This window comes from Eublepharis macularius, chromosome 4 (genome assembly GCF_028583425.1).
Source record: "Eublepharis macularius isolate TG4126 chromosome 4, MPM_Emac_v1.0, whole genome shotgun sequence".
NCBI classification, from domain to species: Eukaryota; Metazoa; Chordata; class Lepidosauria; order Squamata; family Eublepharidae; genus Eublepharis; species Eublepharis macularius.
In genome coordinates, this window is record NC_072793.1 from 34,348,942 (window position 1) to 34,372,442 (window position 23,501).

General features: G+C 42.8%; 1 protein-coding gene across 1 annotated transcript in view; it reads right to left on the minus strand.

Moving 5' to 3' along the window:
• Window positions 1–16: 16 nt before the first annotated feature.
• The window catches only part of RHBDF2 (rhomboid 5 homolog 2), an 81,579-nt gene continuing 58,094 nt past the window's right edge, over window positions 17–23,501 (minus strand). The window contains exons 7-18 of the mRNA XM_054977345.1: window positions 23,139–23,253; window positions 20,982–21,188; window positions 19,382–19,493; window positions 18,839–18,913; window positions 18,349–18,510; window positions 17,479–17,588; window positions 16,507–16,570; window positions 15,675–15,769; window positions 14,476–14,551; window positions 12,618–12,718; window positions 11,371–11,524; window positions 17–3,284 (exon numbers count right to left, since the gene is read on the minus strand). Of these exons, the coding sequence (XP_054833320.1) occupies window positions 2,865–3,284; window positions 11,371–11,524; window positions 12,618–12,718; window positions 14,476–14,551; window positions 15,675–15,769; window positions 16,507–16,570; window positions 17,479–17,588; window positions 18,349–18,510; window positions 18,839–18,913; window positions 19,382–19,493; window positions 20,982–21,188; window positions 23,139–23,253 (1,691 nt within the window). The 3' untranslated portion in view covers window positions 17–2,864. The remainder of the gene's footprint in view (window positions 3,285–11,370; window positions 11,525–12,617; window positions 12,719–14,475; window positions 14,552–15,674; window positions 15,770–16,506; window positions 16,571–17,478; window positions 17,589–18,348; window positions 18,511–18,838; window positions 18,914–19,381; window positions 19,494–20,981; window positions 21,189–23,138; window positions 23,254–23,501) is intronic.

Here is a 23,501-nt window from a genome sequence, read left to right on the forward strand (position 1 = left end):
TGAATCAGTCTAAATCCCCTTTCAGAGTCACTTACACTCATGGCCATCACTACATTCAGTGACAGTGAATCCCATAATTTAACTACTTCCTCTGTAAAGTAGTATCGCTTTTTGTCTGTCCTGGCAAAAATCAAGTTTCGTATATGGTTGTTCTGTAGTGCAAGCTGACTCATTTGTCACAGGTGGGGAGGGAGGGGAGCACAGAAAAAAGAAACTGATTTCATTAATAGCTTTGGGATTAGAAAAAAATGTTTCTCAAAACAAATAGGAACAATCTGTTCACGAAATTATTCATATTGTACAGTTTATGGTAACATGAATCATTCAGGTAGCCGTGCACACAGGCAGTATTTCTTGCTCCTACTACCCACCACAGGATTTTCATACCTTCTGCATGCCATATTTTATTTGCAATCTCTTTTGTTGTACTAATAAATTTGTATTTTCTAATGGGTACTTGCTTTTATTTTCCACCCCCCCCCTTTATACAAACAACCACTAGGAAGTTATTTTGCACAGATAGGGTAGATTTAGACTTTAAGGGGTAGGGGAGAAAAAAGGTTGCCAAGGTCAGCCTATGCATCAGTCAGCCAAAAGGAAGCATCAGCACTGGATTGAATCCTACATGAAGCAGATAAGAGATGTGGCAATGGTGCAGGATAAGGCCAGAAGGGGAGGGAGCAAAGCATCTAGGAATTTAATCAGTGAGACAGCTTAAAAGTATTGCGGGGCTTTTACTACTACTTACAATGCATTGGCTGAGTGGCAACCCTGAGTTTAGGCTGGGGGCTCATACAAACACAGCTGGCGTATTATCATGACAACACACATGTGAACAGGTAAAAGTAGACAGTCTCATGCATTTTCCATTGTCTACAATACAAATTGTGAAATTCAAAAAACTGGTAGCTTTAATGGCTGAACCCAACTTAGTCTATTAGATTTCAGTGAGATTAGACATTCTTTAATATTCAGCTGTTCAGAATTAGGTAGGATATAGCTCTGAAGCAAAAACTCTTCACTTTTTAATCTTAACAGAAAGCTGCAAAATTAAAATGGACATCAGGATAGATTCTCAAGGAACTCTTACAGGAACCCATAGGTTACTGAAAATTACATGCTAAATTAGATTCTACCAACTTCTCTGCTGATAAACATGGGCGGAAGGTCCCATTTTTATTCATGAAGAGGCTATATACCTGGCATTGGGGGACCCTCACAGACAAAAGGCCAACAGACTGCTTTTCTTGCCAGCAGAAAAGCTGGTCAGATCCAGCTGTTACCAATAACAGCAAAGAGACTGAGATTTTTACAATTTGCTCACTGGGAAAAGACCCAGGTGGGAAAGGGAAGTTCATCTGGGGGCTACAAGGTCAGTTTAGAAAAGGCCAGTGAACCATACTCCAGCCTACTGCTATTGTACCTGAGGATACCTATAAAGTATGGCTGGGTTAGCTTATCTTTCTTTGATCAATTCAGGTCAAAGCTCTTTTTACTCCAAGCTATTTATTTATTTAAAACATTTTTAGCTTTCCCACCCCCAAATAGTTCCCAAGTTGTATCCCACATTCACTTTTCTTTTATATCCCCCCATCCAGACACCAGAACAGCAGCTTTACACACATATACCAATTTTCTTTTACAGGGTTACTTGCATAGCAAGCTACTTCCAGCCCCACATAAGAGGTTTACACAAGATGATTATGTATTAAAAAAACTGCACGCATCAAACTTACACAGATTTTTTTTTAACTCATTAATTTAGACACCCCCCCTCCCTGACTGACCATTTGGTCTCTCTCTTTTTCAGAGTGATCCCAAGCCATCTTTAAATTTGCTTTTACAAAAATCCTCGACCATTCTCTTACAGAATACAAAGCCTGGAATAGCTATCAACAATTCTTGCAGATGGCACAAGGTTTCTTTAAAAGCACCAACCCTCTGCCAGAAAAATATTCGACTCTAGTCACATGCAGAGATTGTGAATATAAGAAAAATGCATATAAAACTCTTTCCCCTTGGTAAAAAAAAGGGGGGGGTATTTTCACAGTACATTTCATAGTACCACAAAAAGGCACTAAGAGAGGGAAAGTTGCCATGAAGTCCAAGCACCATCTTCTGCCAAAAGGCATTAGAAAAGGAACCAAAGACCAGAACTGCATAAGAAAAGAGGCTTTCAAGAAGAAGCCTATAGAGACAGGCAGTGCAACAGGACATTACCTTGTGACTAAGGTGCTCTTTTAAGTCACTTCCTACCAGGTCTCCCTCCCACAGGATCCTATCAGCCCCATAGATGAAGGATGTCAATGGGCCTTTTTTCCATTTCATCAAAAATAGACCAGGCACAAGATGCAGAGGTGGTGCAGCAGGTTCATTGTACTTCACTGTAATGCAAACTGATGTGTCAGAGCATCAAAGGTTTGGCAGAGATTGTAGTCAGCCATGTACTGTAGCGCAAATGCCTCCAGTACCAAAAGACTGCATCCCATTTGGGGCTCAAGACATCACAGGGAAATGATCTCGCTTCATGGCTAAACCTCCCAGAAGCAGCTGATCGATGCCCAGAAACTGCTATGCAGGAACATGAGACACATATATGGTTCCTCATATCCAGGAAGTTTACAAAAGTTGTAGTTCTTCCACTTCAGCTTTTCAGGGTGGGGGGTGGGGATGAGATGCATCTCAAAAACAGGACCCCACTCCATGAGCAGAACTCAGGGATGGGGAAGTTCCATGGGGAAGCCAGAAACAGATGCCCCTTGCTTTTCATTACCAAAGTGACATCTATCCATTCCTAGTTGCTCAAAATCCAGCAAATTTATAATCCTTTCCCACAAGCTCATTTACCAGCCTCCCAGCACCCATCAGTGCAACACCTGGTCCAAATCATACTTCTCGCAGAACTTGGTGGTGAAAGGCAAGCAAGTAAGATACTCGGTCCAATGCCAATTAATAGGGTACACATAGAGCCAGATCACCAGAGAAGCAAACAGGCCGATGAAAACCAGTAGGGATACTATAATCATGGCCCTCTTGCGATACTTGTCCACGGTGCCAAAGGTGATGTAGGGTAGAAATGCAAAAGAAAGCAAAAGGCCACTGAGGAAGCCAAATATGTGTGCAATATTGTCAATCCATGGCAAGAGGCCACAGACAAAGAGGAAGAGGACGATTCCGGAAAGGTTTAGGAAAGCCTTCCAGGGCTTCTCAAGGACTGGCCAGCTCTGGAAGAGTTCCACAAAAAGGCAGGCTAACAAACCAAACTGGGATCCTGCTGGACCAACCTGAAACAAAGGAAAGGGAAATAAAGTCAGTTATGGTCCAATGCATTCCATATAAATCGAATCAAGATCTCTTGCCATAACCCCCCACAAAAAAACCCCCAAATCTATGGACAGTACAGGTCTAACGTATGGCCATGAAGCTTTAGCATAACGAGTTGAACGGTAAACAGAGTTCGAATTCTGATTCCCATGACCATCCCGTTTAGGTCTGAATGTTGGCTAGTTGATCATAGAGTATAAATCACAACTGCTGAAGAGACGCCTGTTCAAAATTCTGGATCCTGCTGACTTGAAAAAACGGTTTTGAGTCCAGGTGGAAAGCAGGCACATATTGCTAAGTAAAGCATGTTTTCGGCAGCACTATACCTATGGGAGGAGGTGGAGGGTTCAATCTCTTCAGTCTACAATGCTCAGGGCAAGTTGGGGACTACAGCAGTGTTGGAATTTTTGCAAGTGTCCTACGCTCAGTCGTGAAAGAGTTAAATTGTTGTTCTGTTTGTTTAGTCAGATAGCTAGTTAGCATAGGACCACTTAGGCTTCGAGAGAAGTTCCCGCCAGAGAAAGTGGGTGTCTTTAGTCTTAATGAGGGAATCCAGGATTGCCTATTGGATGAGCCAGTTTATTGGGAGGCAATTAGCTAGCAACATATACTAAGGTTTTATTGCTCTTTGTTCAGTCGTCTGCTACTACAGTTCACTTCTACTACTTCACTAGACCATGCAGTCTAAGCTTTTCTCTCTCGAGTACCTAGTTGAGACTATCAAGATGTAGTCAGAAACTGTTGTTTTTCCAACAAAATGTACCCTTTTTACCCCATTATGTAGTAAAGTATTTTTATAGAGCTAGAATCACAGAAGTCTGTCTACTTATTTCCATTGAGCTATTATCAAACTCTGCAAACTTATATCTAATTGCTGTGCCAACAAGCAGTGAATGTCTTGTGGAGAAGCCACAGCTCAGAGGCCGGGCACATGCTTTGCCTGCCACTTCACATTTAAAAGGGGGCTCCCAGGAAGGAGGGCTAGGAAAAGCTGAATACCCTGGAAAGAAGCTGCCCATCAAAATACTGAGCTAGATGAACCAGTGGCCCAACCAGGAATAAGGCGGCTCTTTTCCACTGCAATGTGTCAGGAGCAGGGAAGATCCAGAGGAGTTAGCCGTGTTAGTCTGTAGTAGCAAAATCAAAAAGAATCCAATAGCACCTTTAAGACTAACCAATGCTGCTGGACTCTTTTTGATTTTGCTACTACAGACTAACACGGCAAACTCCTTTGAACCTTTACACAAGCAAACTGATCCCCACACCAAAAGGAGCTGTCTGCATCTCCATATCAAAGGAATTGTTTACATCCCCCCTCTCCTCCTTCCCCCCCTCCCCTCCCCTTCCCTCCCCTCCTCTATATTTGACCAGTTTCTTTCTGCCCTCCATGCATCTGACGAAGAGGAGCAGGGAAGGAGCTCCATAGATTTTTTTCATTGGGAAAAGCTTGCTCCCCCTCTCTTCTTTCTCTCTGCTTATTTACATCAAACTAAAATGGAGAAAGTTAGCTTACTATTGTCGACTGAAAAAGTTCCCAGAACAGGTAATTGCTGTGATGATTTATGAACAGCTGAGTGGGGGGCATGACTCTTCCTACTCCAGGCATGTGGGGTCTGTCCTTGCTGCTGGAAGAAGTGGAGCTCATGCCAAAAATGTCTGTAGCTCTCGAAGTTTCCAAAGGAGGACTCCGTGCATTTGCAAGATCCCATCAATGTGACTGCATGAATGACTAGTTATAGGTAAGCAATTTGTTCTTCATGAAGCAACAGCAGGGGATAGGCATCAGCCTTTGCATGTTAAACCTCTTACATATGGAAATGTACATTGCATCTCCTTTGCAAAATTTGAGATTCCTGAGAATCTGTGCTTTAATTTTCATCTCAAAGTCCTGATGATCTTTAAAGTCTAAAGATGGTCTTTCATCTTAAAGTCCTGATAGCCCATGGTGCAATAGCGGACGGTGTGGGCTTTGAACCTGGTTCCAGCCATGATATGGCAATTAATCCTTAATGGACAGGACATCTGGAACTCCAAGCATGCCAAGAGCAGAAGCCTTATGGCACCCTGGAGAGCTCCACATGGCACCTTCTTCCCATCTGAATAATGAAGCAAATGTCAAACAGTGCCTGCACGTAGACAAAATGTCTCAACAGCACAAAACTATAAGCTTTAATCAAGGGTTGTTTCTGCCATGTTTTACCTTGGCTCTGTCCAACCATAGCAAAAGATTTAAAAAACAAAACAGGACATATACAGGGTAAGTGTGTGGCTGCCCAACTCAAGGGCAGTACTCGTTAAACAGCCCCATGTATGTTGAGGGCATAAACACAGGCCACCTTGGCTGGCAACAGCCTTTCTTCCCTTGCCAAAACGGGATTAAACAAGATGGGGCTCTGCAACTGTCTAGTATATACTGGATGCACTTCTCTGCACCCAACAGGGATATACTTGTTCACGTGTCTGTAGAGCTCAAGACAACTCGGAGGTAGCATGTGTCTGTAGAAACAAGTCTGGTAATCACTACACCCCATTCCGCTGGAGAAACAAGCTACGCCCAGGGCAGTGGGTTCTGCCATTCTGCACAATGCAGCACCACCATAATTGCATACTGGACACAGAATTCAGTATCCGAAGGACCCACATTTTCATTAACACACAAACATTTCAGGGCCTCATGCCTATCAGAGACGGGCTTGAAAGCATGTGTGCAACACCTAGGAAAGACTCAGAAACTAGGAGCAGAGCTCCAGCACCCTGCAAAGCTCCTTCCTTGGGATGTGAGTGAATAGGCACAGTGACTGGGTGAAATAAAAAGTTCTGTGTCAAGGAGGTATAGGGAAGAGATAGGAAGAGACTACCATATTAGAACAGTTCAGTTTAACATCCTCGTGAAGAAAAACTACAATAAAAAAGCATGGATTTATTGCATCCATCTCACGGCCAATGACAACACCTGAAGTGCCCTGCATGTGCAAGTATTCCAAGAAGGATAAAGCAAGCATGGATACTTGGAAAAAGCCTTTGCCATCCCCACCTCCCAGTTATAAGAAGCTGACAGTTCCTTCAATTGGTCCAAATGACAGGATGCTACCCAGGCCTGCTGTAGGAATGCCTCCTGGTTTCTGGGACAGGGTGGGCTACACAAGGTCAGTGCGCAAAAAGGAAAGGACTACGCCAGGAGGAGAATGACTCGTCTTGGAAAGGGAATCCAGTGACTCAGCATCAAAGGGGCAGCCTCTGCTTCCCAGGACAGCCTTCTGAGAAACTGCTGATGCCGCCCAAGAGATTAGCTGGGTGATCTTCTTTAGTGCCTGGCAGACCCTTCAGATTAGCCACCTCTCTATTGTAGTGCAACAAGGGTGTGGGGACTCTCACATGCAAGCCAGTCAGGCAGGCCACACGTGCTGGCACGGCACACGGAGGTTGGAGGGAAACTTCCCTTATAAGCATCTTTTTGCCCTACTTTTCCACTGGCATCAGAAAGAGGAATGAGAGAGGTCATGTAAGAGAGCAAAAGGATTACTCGTTTCTTGGTCTCAGCCTCCACCTTACAGCAGATGTTTCTGCCTGTCACACCATACCTTTCTGACACCAGAGGGAGGTGGGAAGAGAGAATATACAATTGGGTCAGCATTAAACGAATTATAAGAAGGCTACCACAAGCAGCCATTTATTGTTTTCTGACAGGAAGTCTAAGGCTATGAGTCCCTGAAAGCCTAATGGCTTTTGCCGAGAAGTCTAGGTCTACTGAGGAAAAAAAGTAGTAAGAAGTTGTTCTTTCCCCATCCCCCAAAGGAGTAGGGTACTTCTCTCAAAGTTTCTTTATATGAAACGAAGCCAGGTGCTGTACACTACACAGAAAGTGAGGAGCCCGCTTATGCTCCCCAGGCAATCAACCCCACTTTAGCTTCAGTATGGTGTAGTGTAGAGATCCTCAATGTCTTTGAGCCTGCAGGCACCTTTGGAATTCTGAGACAAGATGGTGGACGCAACCACAAACAGTTCTTTTTATCATATGTGGCGGACATGTGAAAAAGCTAAGCATTTCTGGGGGGAAATAGTAGACGCTATGTCAGAGATATTGAAGAAAAAAGTTGTTAGAAACCCAGAATTGTTATTGTTATGTATGAACCTAGAAGACTTTGACGAAATGGACAGAATAATGGTATTTTATATGACTACGGCAGCTAGGATAATTTATGCACAGCTGTGGAAGACAAAAGAGATACCATCGGTGGAAGATTGGATTTTAAAAACATTGAGCTTGGCTGAAATGGATAAACTAACGAGGAAACTTCGAGAGGAAGATATGGAAGAGTATGTAACAAGTTGGGAGAAATTCAAGAATTACATAGAAAAAAAGTGGGACATTAAAGGGAAGGTGTGGTCTTTGGATACTTTCTGAGGGGAGGACAGTGTTCTGTTACTTTGGATTAATATAGAGGTAGTAATCATTATATTATATTAGAGGTAAAAAATCTAGTTTATGATAATATACCATTTTATTGATATGTGTAGGTACAATATGTTATAATTTACTAGGTTATAACGTCATGAATTGGATAAAAATATAAAGGATATTAATAATTTTGAACATTATAGATATGATAGATATATGTAATAGTGCTATCTAAAGATATGCAATGGTATAAAATATATTACTATGACCCATTCTTAGAATGTAGTATATAGCTATTAATATAGGGGACATATTATATTGTAGGTTATTGGAGATTATGGATAGATATTACTAAAGGATATGGAATGTTAGATAATGGTATTTATCATTAGATAGGTATTATATTATATATATTTTAGCTTGGTTAAGGTTTTATTTAAGAGGTAATAAAGGGAATGGAAAACTGTCGGAAGTCAACAGAAAAGGGTGGGGAAGGGTGGGGGGTATTACAATATGATGGAAAGTTAACTGTGTATGTTTTTATATTTGTATAATGACCCATCCAATAAAAATTGGTAAAAAAAAAAGAAGAAGAGAGAATCTGAGAGACCCGAGTTCAAAATCCGTACTCAGCCATGAAGCTCACAAGTCCAGCGACATCTACCTCACAGTATTGTTGTCAGGATAAAACGGGACAACAAAGTACTCTTTGAAGCAATGGTGCAATGAAGACGTACTCAATATATATAAAAACAAACATACATCATCTCTAAAATGTGTATTAAGCTGGGAAAGAGAAAGATTTGACCAAGGCCACCCTCCAACAATACTTCTTGGCTAAGCAAAAATTTAAACTTTAGTCTCTTACATCTAGCCAACTCTCTTATCCACTTGCTGTCTCTCTGTACAACAGAAACTGCAGACATTGAGTGTTTCTCATACACACAATTTACAATTAAATGCCAGCACCAGAAATGCCTTCAATGCTGGACAGACATTACCTTAAGGCACCTGTGCTTAAGGCCTGTGGAAGGCCTTCCAATGGAAAGGAAAGGGCAAACCTGGGTGAAATGGCAGTTGGTTATGAACCCTTCTTAACATGTAAACAAGAAGCTGAAATGGTGTCTCCATTTGCCCCACTTCTCTCAAGGCTACAACATTAACCAGTTCCCTCAGACTTGCATCCTTGGTCTGAACTGGGCCAGGTCAGCTTACTTAAAGCAGTGACCAATCACTGACTTGGTGCTTACAACTCCCTTAGGCTGCTTCTTGCTATGAGAAAGGAGTGAGTAGCCACACACACTATGAGAAAGAAGGGAGTAGCCTTACACATGCACGTATGCATGCACAAATCTTCACAGACATCTACTGTGGGCCCACATGTTTCCATAGCTGAAAATAAAAGTCTGAAATCAGCTCCAATTGACAGTGTGGAAGAAAATGAGTGCAGAAAAAGCTGTAGGCTCCAATATGAGACAGCTTTGGGCTGTGCAAGGATATAGGCAAACACAAAGCTCTATCATGTAGTTCAGCTCTTCTAAGACTACACTGCTTTAATCTACTCACGTAAGATAAGAAAGTGTGTTTGGTTCACATTCTTTTCTCTGAAGCTCAGTTATTGTGGGAACTTTCTGGAAATGCTATTCTGCTTCTTAACCTATGTGTATTTGTGAAACTAGTCTGCTTCTTTAGTTCAAGAACATTTATGATTCTAATAACATGCATTCTATAATATGTTTTCTCAAAATGGACCTGGGAGGGTACTGATATTGATTTATTCAGTTTGCTCCAGCTTCTGGCTACTAGGACATCAATGTATCAACTATATTTCTTACATACATAGCTACCATTGTCATTTAAAAACTGTTTTTAAATATATGTATTAGATGATATATGTGCTTGTCATTCCTGAGATTCATTTATATTTAAACAGATCCCACCGAAGAAGCATAGTTGAAATGTGTAGGGATTATCAAGCTGAATGCACTATTTTTTTCCTCTGCACCAACTGTCCTTTTGTTTTTTTCTGTTATGGTTACTGGTGCAGCCTTCATATTTGCAGTCCTGGGCAGGCCATTTCTAATGTTTTGTTTTATTTCTGCTTGTTAATGTAGGGTTTGTTGAGGGTTGAAATTCAAGCCTCTCAGGAAAGGAGGAGGGCTGGATGAGTGAACAAAGCTGACTGTGACTGGACAGTAGCTGTACCATGGGGATGGAGTGAACGGCAGATTTTAATCAGAACAGTGACAAAAAGTGTGAATTCTGTCAAGTTCAATGAATCTGTGTGGAGTTCTGAGAAATTCTGTCTAAGTCAGGCAAACTGTGTAAGCCTAGGTCAGTCTGTGTGTATCTCAGAGAGAGATCATTCTATTCAGTTTGGCACGTTGTGTGGAAAAGCCTGAGAGAATCTATGTCTGTGTGGATGACAGGAGTGTTTATTCTGTTAGTGAAGAGTTGTGTGGAAAATTAGTCTTTGAGACTGTCTTTGAATATACCTTCAAGAAAATATAACTATTTTGAAACCACCAAGCTTATGAACTTGTTCTGGAACCAGTATGCTTATCAGTATTCTGCAACCAGATACAGAATACTTATAAATAAATTCTACTTTTGATTAAGCAAAAAAGTATCCCTTTTTCACCTCACAGCCATCCCCACGAGCTGACTGTTCTGCCACACTACAATCTATAACAAGCCATCTATATTACCAGTGAAACTGTAGCAATCTAAAGCCAAAGCCTTCGGTGGCAGTGAAAACCCTTTGGAAACATTGTAGGAGTCAGAAAGACAGCAATATACAGGTCACGCAAAGGGGGCAAAATGCCACCAGTGGTGTTAGGAGTGGAATTCAAACCCCAAAGGTAAGGTGTTCTCAAGGTCGAGAGTCTGGGTAAAATAGAGAACACCTGAAGCTGTGTGCGCGCGTGCGCCTCTCTCTCTCTCTCTCTCTCTCTCTCTCTCTGGAGAAAAGGAGTGTTGGTTGTGACCAGAGCCTTCCTGAGGTAAACATGTAAGGCACTATAAAGAAGAGCTGTAATTAAAGGTCCTAAACAAGGTAGGTTAAAAACAAAACAAAATTGTTACACCACAGCTGACAGAGCTTGAACATGTATTTCAGCAATCAAAACAACAATAAGAAAGATCCACAGTTGTGCAATCTTCTTAGTCGGTCATTCCTAACTCCAAAAATAGAAACCTGCATGCTAATCTGTGAACATATAAAACTGCCTTACACTATATCAGACCATTGGCTTATCTAAGCTCAGCACTTACATTAAAAGCCACCAGCCTTCCATGATCTCAGACAGAAAGGGGTCTGCTCCTCACGCCTGTTATCTGAGATCCTCTAACCGGAGTTGCCAAAAATTGAACTGAGGACTACCTGTGCTATGCCACTGACCAATGGGGCCCTTTCCTCTACAGCATATTGCTTAGGAAGCTGCTGGTATCAAATCCAAATCCATAAAGTGTTCTTGGTGACTTTTCACAGCTTCCAAGCTCCTTTCCCCCTTAAGGCTTACTATCACCCTTGATTGCAGGATTACAAAGCATACTCACCTCTGAATACAAATGGAGCATTTTCAGTTAAGATTGTCATATATAACAGAAAGCAATTCGCCTCCATCCACATGCACACATGTCCTTACCTCAGCCCTGTATGGAAGGAAGATGGCACTTGCGAGATTGCCTGTGATGCCACTAAGAATGAAAATGATAGTGATTCTATGCCAGCCTGCCAGCTTCTCCAAATCCCTGAGAACCGTCATCTGAAAGATCACTGACACCAGGCAATGGATAATTCTGCAAGGCAAAGAAACACATGCTACACATTTATATTCAAGTTTCTCAAACAGCATCCCTCGTCCACATTCAAACCAGTCTGGTTGAATTCACAGGTGATAAAACTAATTTACACTGGGTGCCATTTGAGGTATATCAATAGACTTGCACAAGGCATTGTGAAGTCTAGCAACTTTTTACTCCACCCTTCCTTCAAGATACTCACAGGGCAGCATGCATTATTCTCCCCTCCTTCATTTGAACCCAACAAGTCTGACAGAGTGACTGATCCAAGGTCACTCACTGCGTTTTGTGGCTATGGAGATTTGAGTCCAGGTCTTTGAGATCTGAGTCAAGGTCTCCCTTAGTACAGAGAACCAGTTCAGTGTAATGATTAAGAGTGGCAGGATTCTAATCTGGAGAACTGGGTTTGATTCCCCATTCTTCTGCTTAAAGCCAGCTGAGTGACCTTGTGTCTGTCACAGCTCTCCGGAGCTCTCTCAGCCTCACCCACTTCACAGGGTGATTGTTGTGGGGATAATAACAACATATTTTGTAAACCACTCTGAGTGGGTGTTAAATTGTTCTGAAGGGCGGCATATAAATCTAATATTATTATTATTACAGCACTGGCTCTCAATTAAAATATTAAAAAAATCCTCAAACCGTAAGGAGCCTACTGGTGGGATGACCTCTGAGCTAAGTTCCCAGGAAAGAGGCTGAAAGTTCCTCACAGGCTGAAGCCAAGATTATGACTCCAGATCATTACCAGTTGAACTCCTTCCCAGCTGAATCGATCAGAGCAGTTGGACAAACAGGAAAACATGTTAACTAGATGGAAATCCAGGAACTGAGGGTATGACAGAGTGCTGAACAAACCACCCGGGTGGGCTTACATCTGCCACAGCACATGAGTCTCCCAGTGCAAAGCCAGCCTGAAATCTCCTGACAGACTTCCCATACAGCCTCAACAACCAATCAGGCTGCAGCTGATCACCCACAGGCCAAGTTAACAACTAGTAAGGGCAAAAAAGTCAACCCGAGGGCTCCCTCCAGACACAAGAATGAGGCTGCACATCTCTGGCCTTGTCCCCCTCCCACTCTTCTCACCTACCCTGCATGAAGGAACAAGGACAACCAGAGTCTGTAGAACTGATCAGGGACCTCTGGGTTCAGGAATGGCAACAGGCCACACACCTCATCCATGCAGTGAACCTGGGAACAGAAAAGAAAGTATATAATATTCAAGCCAGAAGACCTTGGGTGGCTCTAGGCAGGGGGAAAAACCAAGCCTTTAACACTACTGGATCAAGAGTAGCAAGGTGTGCAAAAATCAACACCAAGTGACAGCTGGTGATCAGCCTCTCCCAACTATGGGCTCAGGGCAATGGAGACTCACTCATCACAAGGTCACTCATTTGCTACTTTGCCCTTAAACAGCTTCTATAATGTAGGTTATAGCGGGACAGTAGATGACAAGAGTGTAAAAGTAATCTGGCTGGACACAAGGAAGAAGCAGCAGTTTTCTGGCTGATCCAACTTTTAATAACAACAGCAGTGCTCTTATGTAGGGCTCTTTTAAACAGATTAATGCCCCACTCAGAGTGGTGAACAAAGTTAGTGTTATTATTATCCCCACAATACAGCTGGGGAGCTGGGGCTGAGCGGAGTGGCTTATATAAGGCCATCTACTGAGCTCACGGCAGCAGTGGGATTCAAACCAGCGGAGTGCTGATTTGCAGTCCAGTGTAATATAGGACTGAAGAGACTCAAGTCCAAATCCCTAGTCATCCATGAAGCTTGCTGGGTGACGCTGGGTCAGTCACTCACTCTCCGTCTAACCTACTAGTTTTTGTGAGATTAAAATGGAGGAAAGGAGAACTATGCCCCACGAGGAGCTTTAGAGTAGTAAGAAAAACACAAAGTGGAACCAAGCTGGTCTTGGGTAGTGAACTTGACGTGAATAAATTTAGGAGCTCTCCAGAATACTATGTACTTCTCCTCTAGGTCTGGATTTTCCTTTTCACCTTATCTACCTCTGGAATCAGATGAGGGAAACTATACAAAAAGAGTATGTGCCTGTATGCACACGTGCATGTGTGAGTATTCGGGGGCAGGTAAAATGGCACTTTTTGGCCTTTTTACCTACATGAAACCTGTTTCTTGCTCCCAATACAGAAAGGACATTTTGAAAAGGAAGTTCAGCTGAGGCAGACCAGTAGACAGGACAGGCTGTTTCTTGGCCTCCCGAATGAGAACCCTGGGCCTTGGCTCAGGTATGCTCCATGGCTAATTCTATCCTGTCAACTGAAAAAGCATCCAAGGGGAGATGAAAGCACAGGAACAATTCATCCAGCTGTGACACAGACTGACAAAATGCAGAAGTCCTGACTTGAGAGGCAGTTACAAAGCAGCCCTTCATGCCTGACAGATAGTGGCTGATTCCGCACACGTTGGATAATGCACTTTCAATGCACTTTATCAATTGTCTGAGGTGGATTTTTTGTTCCGCACACAAAAAAATCCATTCCAAATGATCTATAAAGAGGATTGGAAGTGCATTATCCAACGTGTGCAGAATCACTCAATGTAACAGGAATATTTTGAACCTGGCTTTAGCAGGGGGAAGCCTTAGCCTCTGTGCCTTGTTTGTTGCTCTCCTGGGCAGCCAGTTGGCTGCTGTGTGAAAGAGGATGCTGGGCTAGGTGGACCCCTGGTCTGACCCAGCAGGCCTCTTCTTACATTTTTATTGTAAGCACTTAAAAAAATCCCAATCTCCTGCTTATCCCAAGAAGGGTATATCCAACACAATAACTTGACCCTCGACCCTTTCCTGCTAATTTTAACTGTCATTTAAAAAGAAAAGCCAAGAGATGTATTTAGTCCCAAGCCCTTTCCAGATGTTATGCAGACAGAAACACGAGACAAACAGCACAGATTTTACTGCTCACAGTCCCTAGGGCATCACTTGCCTGCGAACAGAGAGTTGCTTCTTCATGGAAGTAGCCGTGCATGAATTCGCAGTATTCTCGAGTGGTGATCTCGCAGCTGTGAACGGGGTGCAGGGGGGAGAGAGGTGCAAGTCGTATCAGTGAGCCATTCAGCTCTCACCTACCTATCTTCAGCTCCTCTCCTCAGTAAAGACTAGTTTTGTAAACCAGATCCAGCCTCTGATCAGTACAGTACCATGAGGTCATTGGTGAACAAGAGGTCCCCTCAGACCTCTACTACAAAGGGATTTCAATTCCACCCCTATCCTCCAGAGGGTCGCATGCAAAATCATCACATAACCATCTGCAGAGTCCCTTGGGTAATACCGTACTGTGGAATTGATGGAGCCTTTCCCCCCCAAAGGAATAAAAGAGGCTCACGGAAGGGAAAGCCTTTGAACTGAACATCAGAAACATAAAGACATTATATCTACATGCATCCCTTGAACATGATCCCTATAGATCTCCAGCTCAGCATGGAAGGATCTCTTGGCACAGATATCAGGTTGTGAATGAGTTACAGGAAGGAACAAGTCACTTTCCCGCCTCTAGGGGATGCTCTAACAAAACAGGGCTCAGTACAACCACCACAGCAGTGACAAATCAGCACAAGATCTGAGCGACGTATCTCTGCTAGAGCTTTTGGAAACTCAGGGATAGATTGTGGCTTCAGCCTTTATCTTGAAACACATGCTCCCTCTCATTTGCTAGCAGTTCAGGGAAATATGAACTGTCAAATGTGCATTCTTTCAGACTGTGCTCCCAAACGGCTGCTAAATGTTTAAAGCAGCATGCTTTAAAGCTGATCAGTCAACTGAAACATTAATCTTGCTCTAGACATCTCCTGCTTAGCTTGCTAACAACAAAATCAACAGCAAGCTATCAAGAAACCTCACGGCTCAGGTTTAGCAAAATCTTTTTGAGATACCATGGCTAACATGAGTTGCAAAGCCTGAAGGGATGCTAAGCTGTACATCTTGAGTTTACTTACTCCAGGTGAAATTTACTTTTACCCAACGCTAGTTTTGTTTAGTAAATTGACTGGAACAAAGGCAAAAAAACCCCCAAAGAAACCCAACACAAAAAACTAGAAGCACCAAGGTGAAGTTTAAAATGATGCATTTCCTCAGCTCCGCAGCTGCCGGCACTTTTCAGATATGCTTCCAAGATCATGTGCTTACCTTCCTTTGGTCCCAATACAGCATGGCCTTCCTTTAATGTCACAGTCCATATGCAAAAAACCAGTATGGTTATTTTTGGCCTGGTATGTACAGATCTGTAAAAGACACATGCCGCACCATTAGAGAAGAGGTACGGGGCTCATCCTAACCATTCTTTTTCATTTTGCCCCTTTACCTTTGCTCATTAGTGTAATGGCACTGTAGGCCACTAAGATTCTATTATCACTATCAGGCTGATCCTGTATCCTTGAGATGTAAGTTGTGGGTACAAGGCTCCTCCAACCCCCTAACAGCATCCTCCAGCCAAATCTCTGTGCTCTTTTCTACCCAGCTGAATTCTCCGAAGGTAAAAGAGTGAAGAGAGTTAAGACTCAGTTTGCTGAACATCTGGCAGAAAGGAGGAGGGAAACGGCTTTCTATACTCATGCATGCTTGTTCATCTATGCTTCCTATGTTTCCACAGTCTCACTATACAGCCTCTTCTTCTTCCTTTTTCACCCACATCTGTGTGGTATCTGGAACCAAGCAATGAATTTCAGCCCTCAACCCCACACCTCTACCAAGGTTTCACCCCACCTATTCAGTACTTACTAAAACCTTCCCTCCTTAAATTTGATTGGTGACTATGCCTGTGACTACGTGGGGAACAATACAACCTTCTCCCCTGTGAAGATGCTTGCACTGTGCTGGATAGCTAGGCAGGAACAATAAAGCAGACCCATTCTCTCCTCCCGGAAATACTTCCTAAAATCATCCATCTGTGCTTGCACTGTAGGAAGCACTTTGCAAAATAAAGTAAAAGCCAACGATTAAGGGAGAAAGCAGTCTTTACCGGCCACTTGGTGATATCATCAGGCCATACATGAGGTCGATTAGAAGCTGGTTCCTCACAAGTCCTGTTGGGATACAGCCAATCAGAAGTGAGTGCTTAGAACAGTCATAGTCTGCAGCTCTGCTAAAAACACCCCACACCTTCCAATTTTATCTATACATTTTCATTTTACCACTCTCCCAGTGTGGTGTTAATGGCTAGAGTGATGGGCTAAGATCTGGGAGATCCAGGTTCAATTCCCTGCTTAGCCATGGAAGCTTGCTGGGTGAGACTCTGGGCCAGTCACATACTCTCAAACCTAACCTACCTCACAGGATTGTTGTGAGGAAAAAATGGAGGAGAGTGATGTAAGCCGCTTTGGGGACAAAGGTGGTTATAAATAAAGTGGTGGGGGGGGAGAGCTCTCAAGTCAGAATTGACTTGAATTGACTATTACCCCTGGTGGGGTTTTCATGGAAAGAGCCTAACATAGGTCGCTTGCCACTGCCTGCCTCTGCAACCCTGGTCTTCATTGGAGGTCTCCCATCCAATGAGTAACCAAGGCCAACCCTGTTTAGCTTCTGAGATCTCATGAGATCAGGCTCACCTGGACTATCCAGGTCAGGGCATAAGTAAAGCAAAATAAAATAAATAAAGCTCATTGGGACACTTTGAGCAGCTCTTCTCCATTTTTATCTTCATAGGTTAGGCTGAGAGTGCATGACTGGCCCAAGGTCACTCAATGAGCTGCATGACCGAATAGAGATTGGAACCCAGCTCTCCCTGCTTCTAGATCAACACTCTAACCACTACACCACATAGTCTTATTGGACATATTGCCCCTTTGTGGAATGATGAAGGCACGCACATGAATAGAAGTATTTATTTATGTATTTAAATGGTTTACTTTTGTATTATTACATTGTTGTAACCCGCCCTGAGCCTGGGAGGGTGAGCTAGAAATTGAATACATTATTATATTATTATTATTACCTGGGATCTTGATGGCACACTGCTCCTGATGACCTTTTTACACTGGAATTGCTGGGGTCAACATCTGGTGGGTTATAATCGGGCCACTTTACAAAAGTGGCTAATGTTTCCTATGGGGATAAGATTTTTTTTTTTAAATTAGGGGAAGTAGAAGGAACACAACTGCACTGAAAGCCCATTCATACCGAATTTTTATTTGAGATAGATAGATACTGAGGTCAGCCCTAAATACAAGTTACTTTCAAAGGTCCAACTAGACACATCAGTTTATAGAAATGAAAATACAAAGTATTTTTGTCCAGAAGGCCATTTGGGGACATGTGATGAAGATAATCAGTTCTATAAATTTTTATGTCACAAATTATCAGGTTTCTGTTCTTCTCAACTTGCTTTAGTTTGGGATTTTAATTGAATTACAATCTGATATTTTATACATTTGGGGTGTGAATTGGTCAAACAAGAAAAAAATTAACAAATAAATGTAAGCTACCCATCTCAAGCAGCAACATGCCCATAGATGCCATTATTATAAACCATTCCTCGGGTGTCATGGAAACATGGTCCAATGACTTTGGCATGACTCGGCAAAAAACCCTCATGTTTTAATTGTCTTAGCAACATTTTTGGGTGGCCTGGCCTGCAATGATTATGTGCTCCCAGATAATCTCAAAGGAACAAACACCTTGTCATGCTTTTGTTCTTATGACAACAGAATTTAAAAACATAGATAAATCAAGATCAAAGCAGTACGTAAAATTCCGTAGAAACAGGAATTGAAATAAAAGGCTTCTTTCTGCCAAAGGAGTCAGCTGTCAGCCAGACAAGCCTTGTCTTTCAGAGTACCTCTCCCTCCCTGGCTTTCAAACTCACCGAGCAGTCTTCTTGCAGTGTCTGAACACAGCCAGAATTGTCGTTCTGGACACAGCAGCCTGACTTGCGCTCTTTGTCTCTCTCCTTCTGGATCAGCTTCTCAATCTGTAGATCCTTCCTTATGCAGGGGGAAAACTTGGCTCCTAGGTGGATCAAGTCAATCTGAAATGCAAAGGGAGGGAGGGAAGAGAGAGAGGAACTCTCAGTGAAAGGTGGACAAGCTAATTTAATTTCTCTTCCCTCCACTTGCAGCATGTAGTACCTACCAACGGTAGGTTCCTTGAATATCCAGTTCTAATGGCTGATACGGTTTCTTGGTCATTGCAAATCCAAATTTTAAAAAGAAAGAGAGAAAGCACAGGGACCTTCATGGGTCAAGCTAAGAAACCAGTGTGAATAATGCACACTGCTGTATCCTTAACAGGGAAAGAATTCCATCCTCTTCTGAAAGCAGTAACAGCGCAAACAAAAATGGAAGCACAGCCTTTACCGAACTTGGGCCGATCCAGAAGTTCTCTTGCTGGATGTACTTCACACTCTCATAAACACCTTTGTTCCTCAGTACCTGCATCACCACAAGAAAAATTCCCACATTAAGTCTTACTATCAACCAAGAAAGGGGTATATTGGAAACTTGTAATAAGTTGAGAATTACTTTTCAGCTACAAAGATGGATCCAAGATCAGGGAATGAACGTGGACATCATCTGATGCAAACACAGCCACTGGCGAGCACTTCTGAGAAATGTACCACTGAAATAGGTCTTCATGTAACTAAAACCCAAGGGGCACCAGTTCAAATCAACCTCTGCTACTTTTGCTGAGTTGAGTTCATCTACTGGCTTACTGTATTTGATGGATTCCATCAAACAATCCAGGCTGAATTTGTGTAACTTGTTTATTTTGTTCTGCTTGCAGAAAACTCACAGGCGGTGGCTTTTCTGGTTGCAGGTTTTTGGTTTAGCGCCCAGTTTGCCACTATCTGTCTAATTCTATACAGCTAGCAGAAATTAATTAAGTAGTATTAAACTCACGAGCGCTGTTGTCAGGTGCTGGGCAAAGCCAACTGGAGCGATCCCATACGTGCAAATGATCAGCAGGGTGATGATGATATGGACAAAGGTGATCCAGTAGGTGAAATAGGGCCTGTTTACGGAGAAAGAGAGAAAAAAGTGTCTGTATGCTGATTAAAAAAAGAAAAGCCTTGTTGGACCAGACCAGTCATAGATCTAGTCCAGCATCCTGTCTCATAGTGGTCAGCCAGTTATTCTAAATGGTCAATAACAGGGCATGGAAGCCAAAGCTTTCCCCCGGTGTTGCCTCCTAGCACTGGTTTGCAGGCATTTACTGCCTCTGATCAGGGAGCTTCCCTTTAGGTCACCCCAGGTAGCGGCCACTGACGGACCTATCCTCCATGAATGTATCTACTCCTCTTTTAAAGCCACCTACACTTGTGACCATCACTATATCCTCCGGCAGTGAATCCCACGTTTTAATTACTTCTTCAGTAAAGAAGTATTTCCTTCTGTCTGTCCTGAATCTACTTCCCATCAACTTCACTGGGTGCCCTCAAGTTCTAGTATTTTGGGAGGCTGAGAAAAGGTCTCTAACCACTTTCTTTATAAACCTCTATCATCCCCCCCCAATCATTTTTTTTTCTAAACTGAGATCATCTTCTTTTCTAAACTGAAAAGTCCCAGTTTCTTTAGCCTTTCCTCATAGAAAAAGTGCTCCAACCTCTTAATCATCTCAGTTGCTGTCTTCTTTACTTTTTCCAGCTCTGCAATGACCTTTTTGAGATACAGCGATGGAACTGCACACAGTATTCCAAATGAGGCTGCACCACTGATCTATATAAAGGCATTATAATACTGGCCATTTTATTTTCAGTCCCTACCCTGATAATTCCCAGTGAAAAGCAAGACGGTATCAGTTGTTCTATGTGCAGAGATGGAAAGAAGACTTTGTCTATGCATGCATCTCACATACAAATCTCAAGACTAAGAGTAAGCGCAACAGAGGGAGTTTTTGAACAATTTATCATCTTGAAGTATGGGTATATAATGTTGCTTTGCAGACAAAACAAAGCATAAAGCCTCAAGCTGAATTCCACTTCAAAATTCTCCCATTTACAATAACCAGCTTGGGCCCTGCAAACAATCACAGTTGGACTCGGGCGGGGTGGGGGGGAGGTCCTATCTGTACAAAAGAAATCTGGGAAATCTGGATCTGAGATTCAGGGTTTCAGAGATCCAAAAAAAAAATCCAGGATCCCTGAAATCTAGGATTCTCTGATCCAGCTCAGCAAGATTAGAGGATCCCAGATTTATTTGGCCATTATTCCCTATGGAGAAAACTATCTGGGGGATAGCTGGGGAGGGACATTTTTCAAGAAAACTCCACCAAATTTTCAGGGAACCTACTCTTGACTGTTCCCTAAACACCAACAAAATTTCATCCTAGCAGAATGGTCAAGTGGCCTAGCAGATTAAAGGGAGTGCAACGAGAGAATTTCCCCCCTACTCTTGAATTTTCCTGCACCAGGCCCACAGGAAGCCCTAGCTGCTCATGGCCATTTCAGTCCTGACAACCAGCCTCTGGGTAGCATATTTTGGACAGGTAATTTATTCCTACCTATGGCTGTCCGTGATCTCCAACTGAGACCGCACCACACTGCTGATGCTCCGGCGATATGTCCTGTTCAGCCACTTGCCCACCACTCCCAGACCATAGTAACGCTTCTTGCGATCAAAGGCAAAATGTTTCACTTTAGAAGCAATCCGTGTGCCTCTCTTTGGGGCAGCTACTGGCAATGGCAGGACTTTGGTGGCTGCTAAATGCCTGAAAAAATAGAAGGAAACTAAAGTGTGAAGACAGCATGGAGTCATAAGGAACTACTTAATGATTAAATGATTCTCTGTCTCACAGATGCAAACTGCACTATGCTCCCTGTCCCTATAGTACTTTAATAAAATACAGACTTAGACTGTTTACAATCTTAAGATTGGTCATTCATCAAATCTGGGTTGTTTTGCCTCTCCCCTTTTTGGAAGGCTGGGGAGACTGTTTATTGTCTCAAAAACAATATTAGCATTCATTTAAATCTGATAAAGTTAATCACAAACATTTATGCAAGAATACATTTGTATTATTCAGGGGACAGTGCATGTTTGATGGCAGAACATCTGCTTTGTATATGCAGATGGTCCCCGATTCACTGACGGCATCTCTAGTTAAAAGGACAAGTGGCATATAAACCTTTACCTAAGAGCCTGGAGAACCCATGTTTGCCAAAGAAATACTCAACTATGTCTGACCCGGCCTAAGACAGTTTCATGTGTCTGTTCACGTGACACAAGAAATAGTTGTTTGGCAGTAACAGATCAACAGTTATTCCCTTGGAATTTCTCCTCCAACACTGGACTGAAATGCCTAATTCTTTCCAGGAACAGATTCAGATACGGTACAACTGCTTAATTTAGTTTTTTTAACCCTATCTTGATTCACTGGCTGCCTATTTGAGTGCAATTCAAGATGCTGTTTTTGGCTTTTAAAGCCTAAAGGGTTTGGAGATACAGATACCAGATGGACCTCTTTCTCCAATAGGAAGTTACTTGGACATTGAGCTCTTTTACTAGCAAGGGCTTGCCCCGTCTACTCTACATGCGGCAACCCATAACAAGACATTTCAGTGGCAGGCTCAGGGATATGGAATGTCCTACCCCTGGAATCTCACCTGGCATCTTCCATGCTGGCCTTTCTAATGGCAAACAAAAAGCACCTACTCAGCCTAGCCTTTATATGATCTTGTGTTATAGATATTTATGAATTTGTAAGGTTTGCCTCTTGGATTGACTGTCTTATATTTTCATCTTATCTGCTGGTTGGTTTATAACATTGTATTGCATTGTAGGGTGGTATCATAGTCAGTTCTATCATGTTATTATTTTGATACTCTAAGTTGCCTTGAGGGTACATTGTACTGAAAGGCAGGATATAACAGTTTTTAACAACGATCTGCTATATTGTGAAGCAAACAAAGATCCTCTATGTCCTGTATGTTTGGCTTTGTTTGCCCATCATCCTGACTAGAGGTGTACAATTCAGGTTTCCGATTCAGTTTAAATACCCAAATCCGACCCAATTTGTAAAGATTTGAGATTTCTGAATCAGGCCCAGCATTGGGGGACCAATTTGGGAATCCTGAATCAAAGCTTTCCAAAGCGATTTGGATCGCCTCAGAAAGCTTGGGGGTATTTAAAACCTGTGCCCTTGCTCCAGCTGACTGGCAGGCTCTGCCAGTCAGCCTAAGCAAGGAGGGGCGCTTTAAGTTTGCGCCCTTGCTCCAGCTGCCTAGTGGGCTCTGCCAATCAGCTGGAGCAAGGGGGGAGGTTAAAGTTTAAAGCGCTCCCTACGCCACTTGGAAGTGGTGCAGGGGGTGTTTTATGTTTGTGCCCTTGCTCCAGCTGAGTTTAAAGCAACCCCTGCGCTGCTCGCAAGCTGGGCTGGAACAAAGCTGCCCCCCGCTTTTTCACTTCGGTATGCTCTGAATCTTTATGGAGCGTACTGAAGCAGTTTAAATACACGAATCATGAAGCAGCTTGCTGCTTCGGGATTTGAGTTATTCCGGATTGCTTTTTCCCTCTTTGGGTAAACCCAAAGTGGGAAACCGTGCACACCCCTGATCCTGGCTGCTGTGGTTCAGGACAAAGCCTAGGTCCAAAATGGACTTCAAGAAGCATATTCATGTCAAGATCCTGGCACCATTCTGAACAGAAATCTAAGACTCACTTAAGCGGCTGCTCAGCCTCAGGTGATTTGCTTTCTTCTGGGTGGGGGAGTCCTCGGAAATACGTAGCAGAGAGGGGTGGAGATTCAAACACATCATCTGGCATGGAACACATCTCTTCAGGTGTGTCAACCTGTGAAAAGAAGAAAATAGATACCATGTTACAATCTAGGTCATGACAACAAAATGCACTGGACTAAAAATGGCCCGCCCAGCTTAGCCATCATGGCCAAAAGAATAACAGCTATGATGAAAGTCACTGTGGCAGCACATAATGGATAAAATGAGAGTCTTACAGTCTGAGGATAAGAACATAATTTTGTGCTGTTTAAAGCTGTATGTTACTTAGTTCAAATGGCAACTGA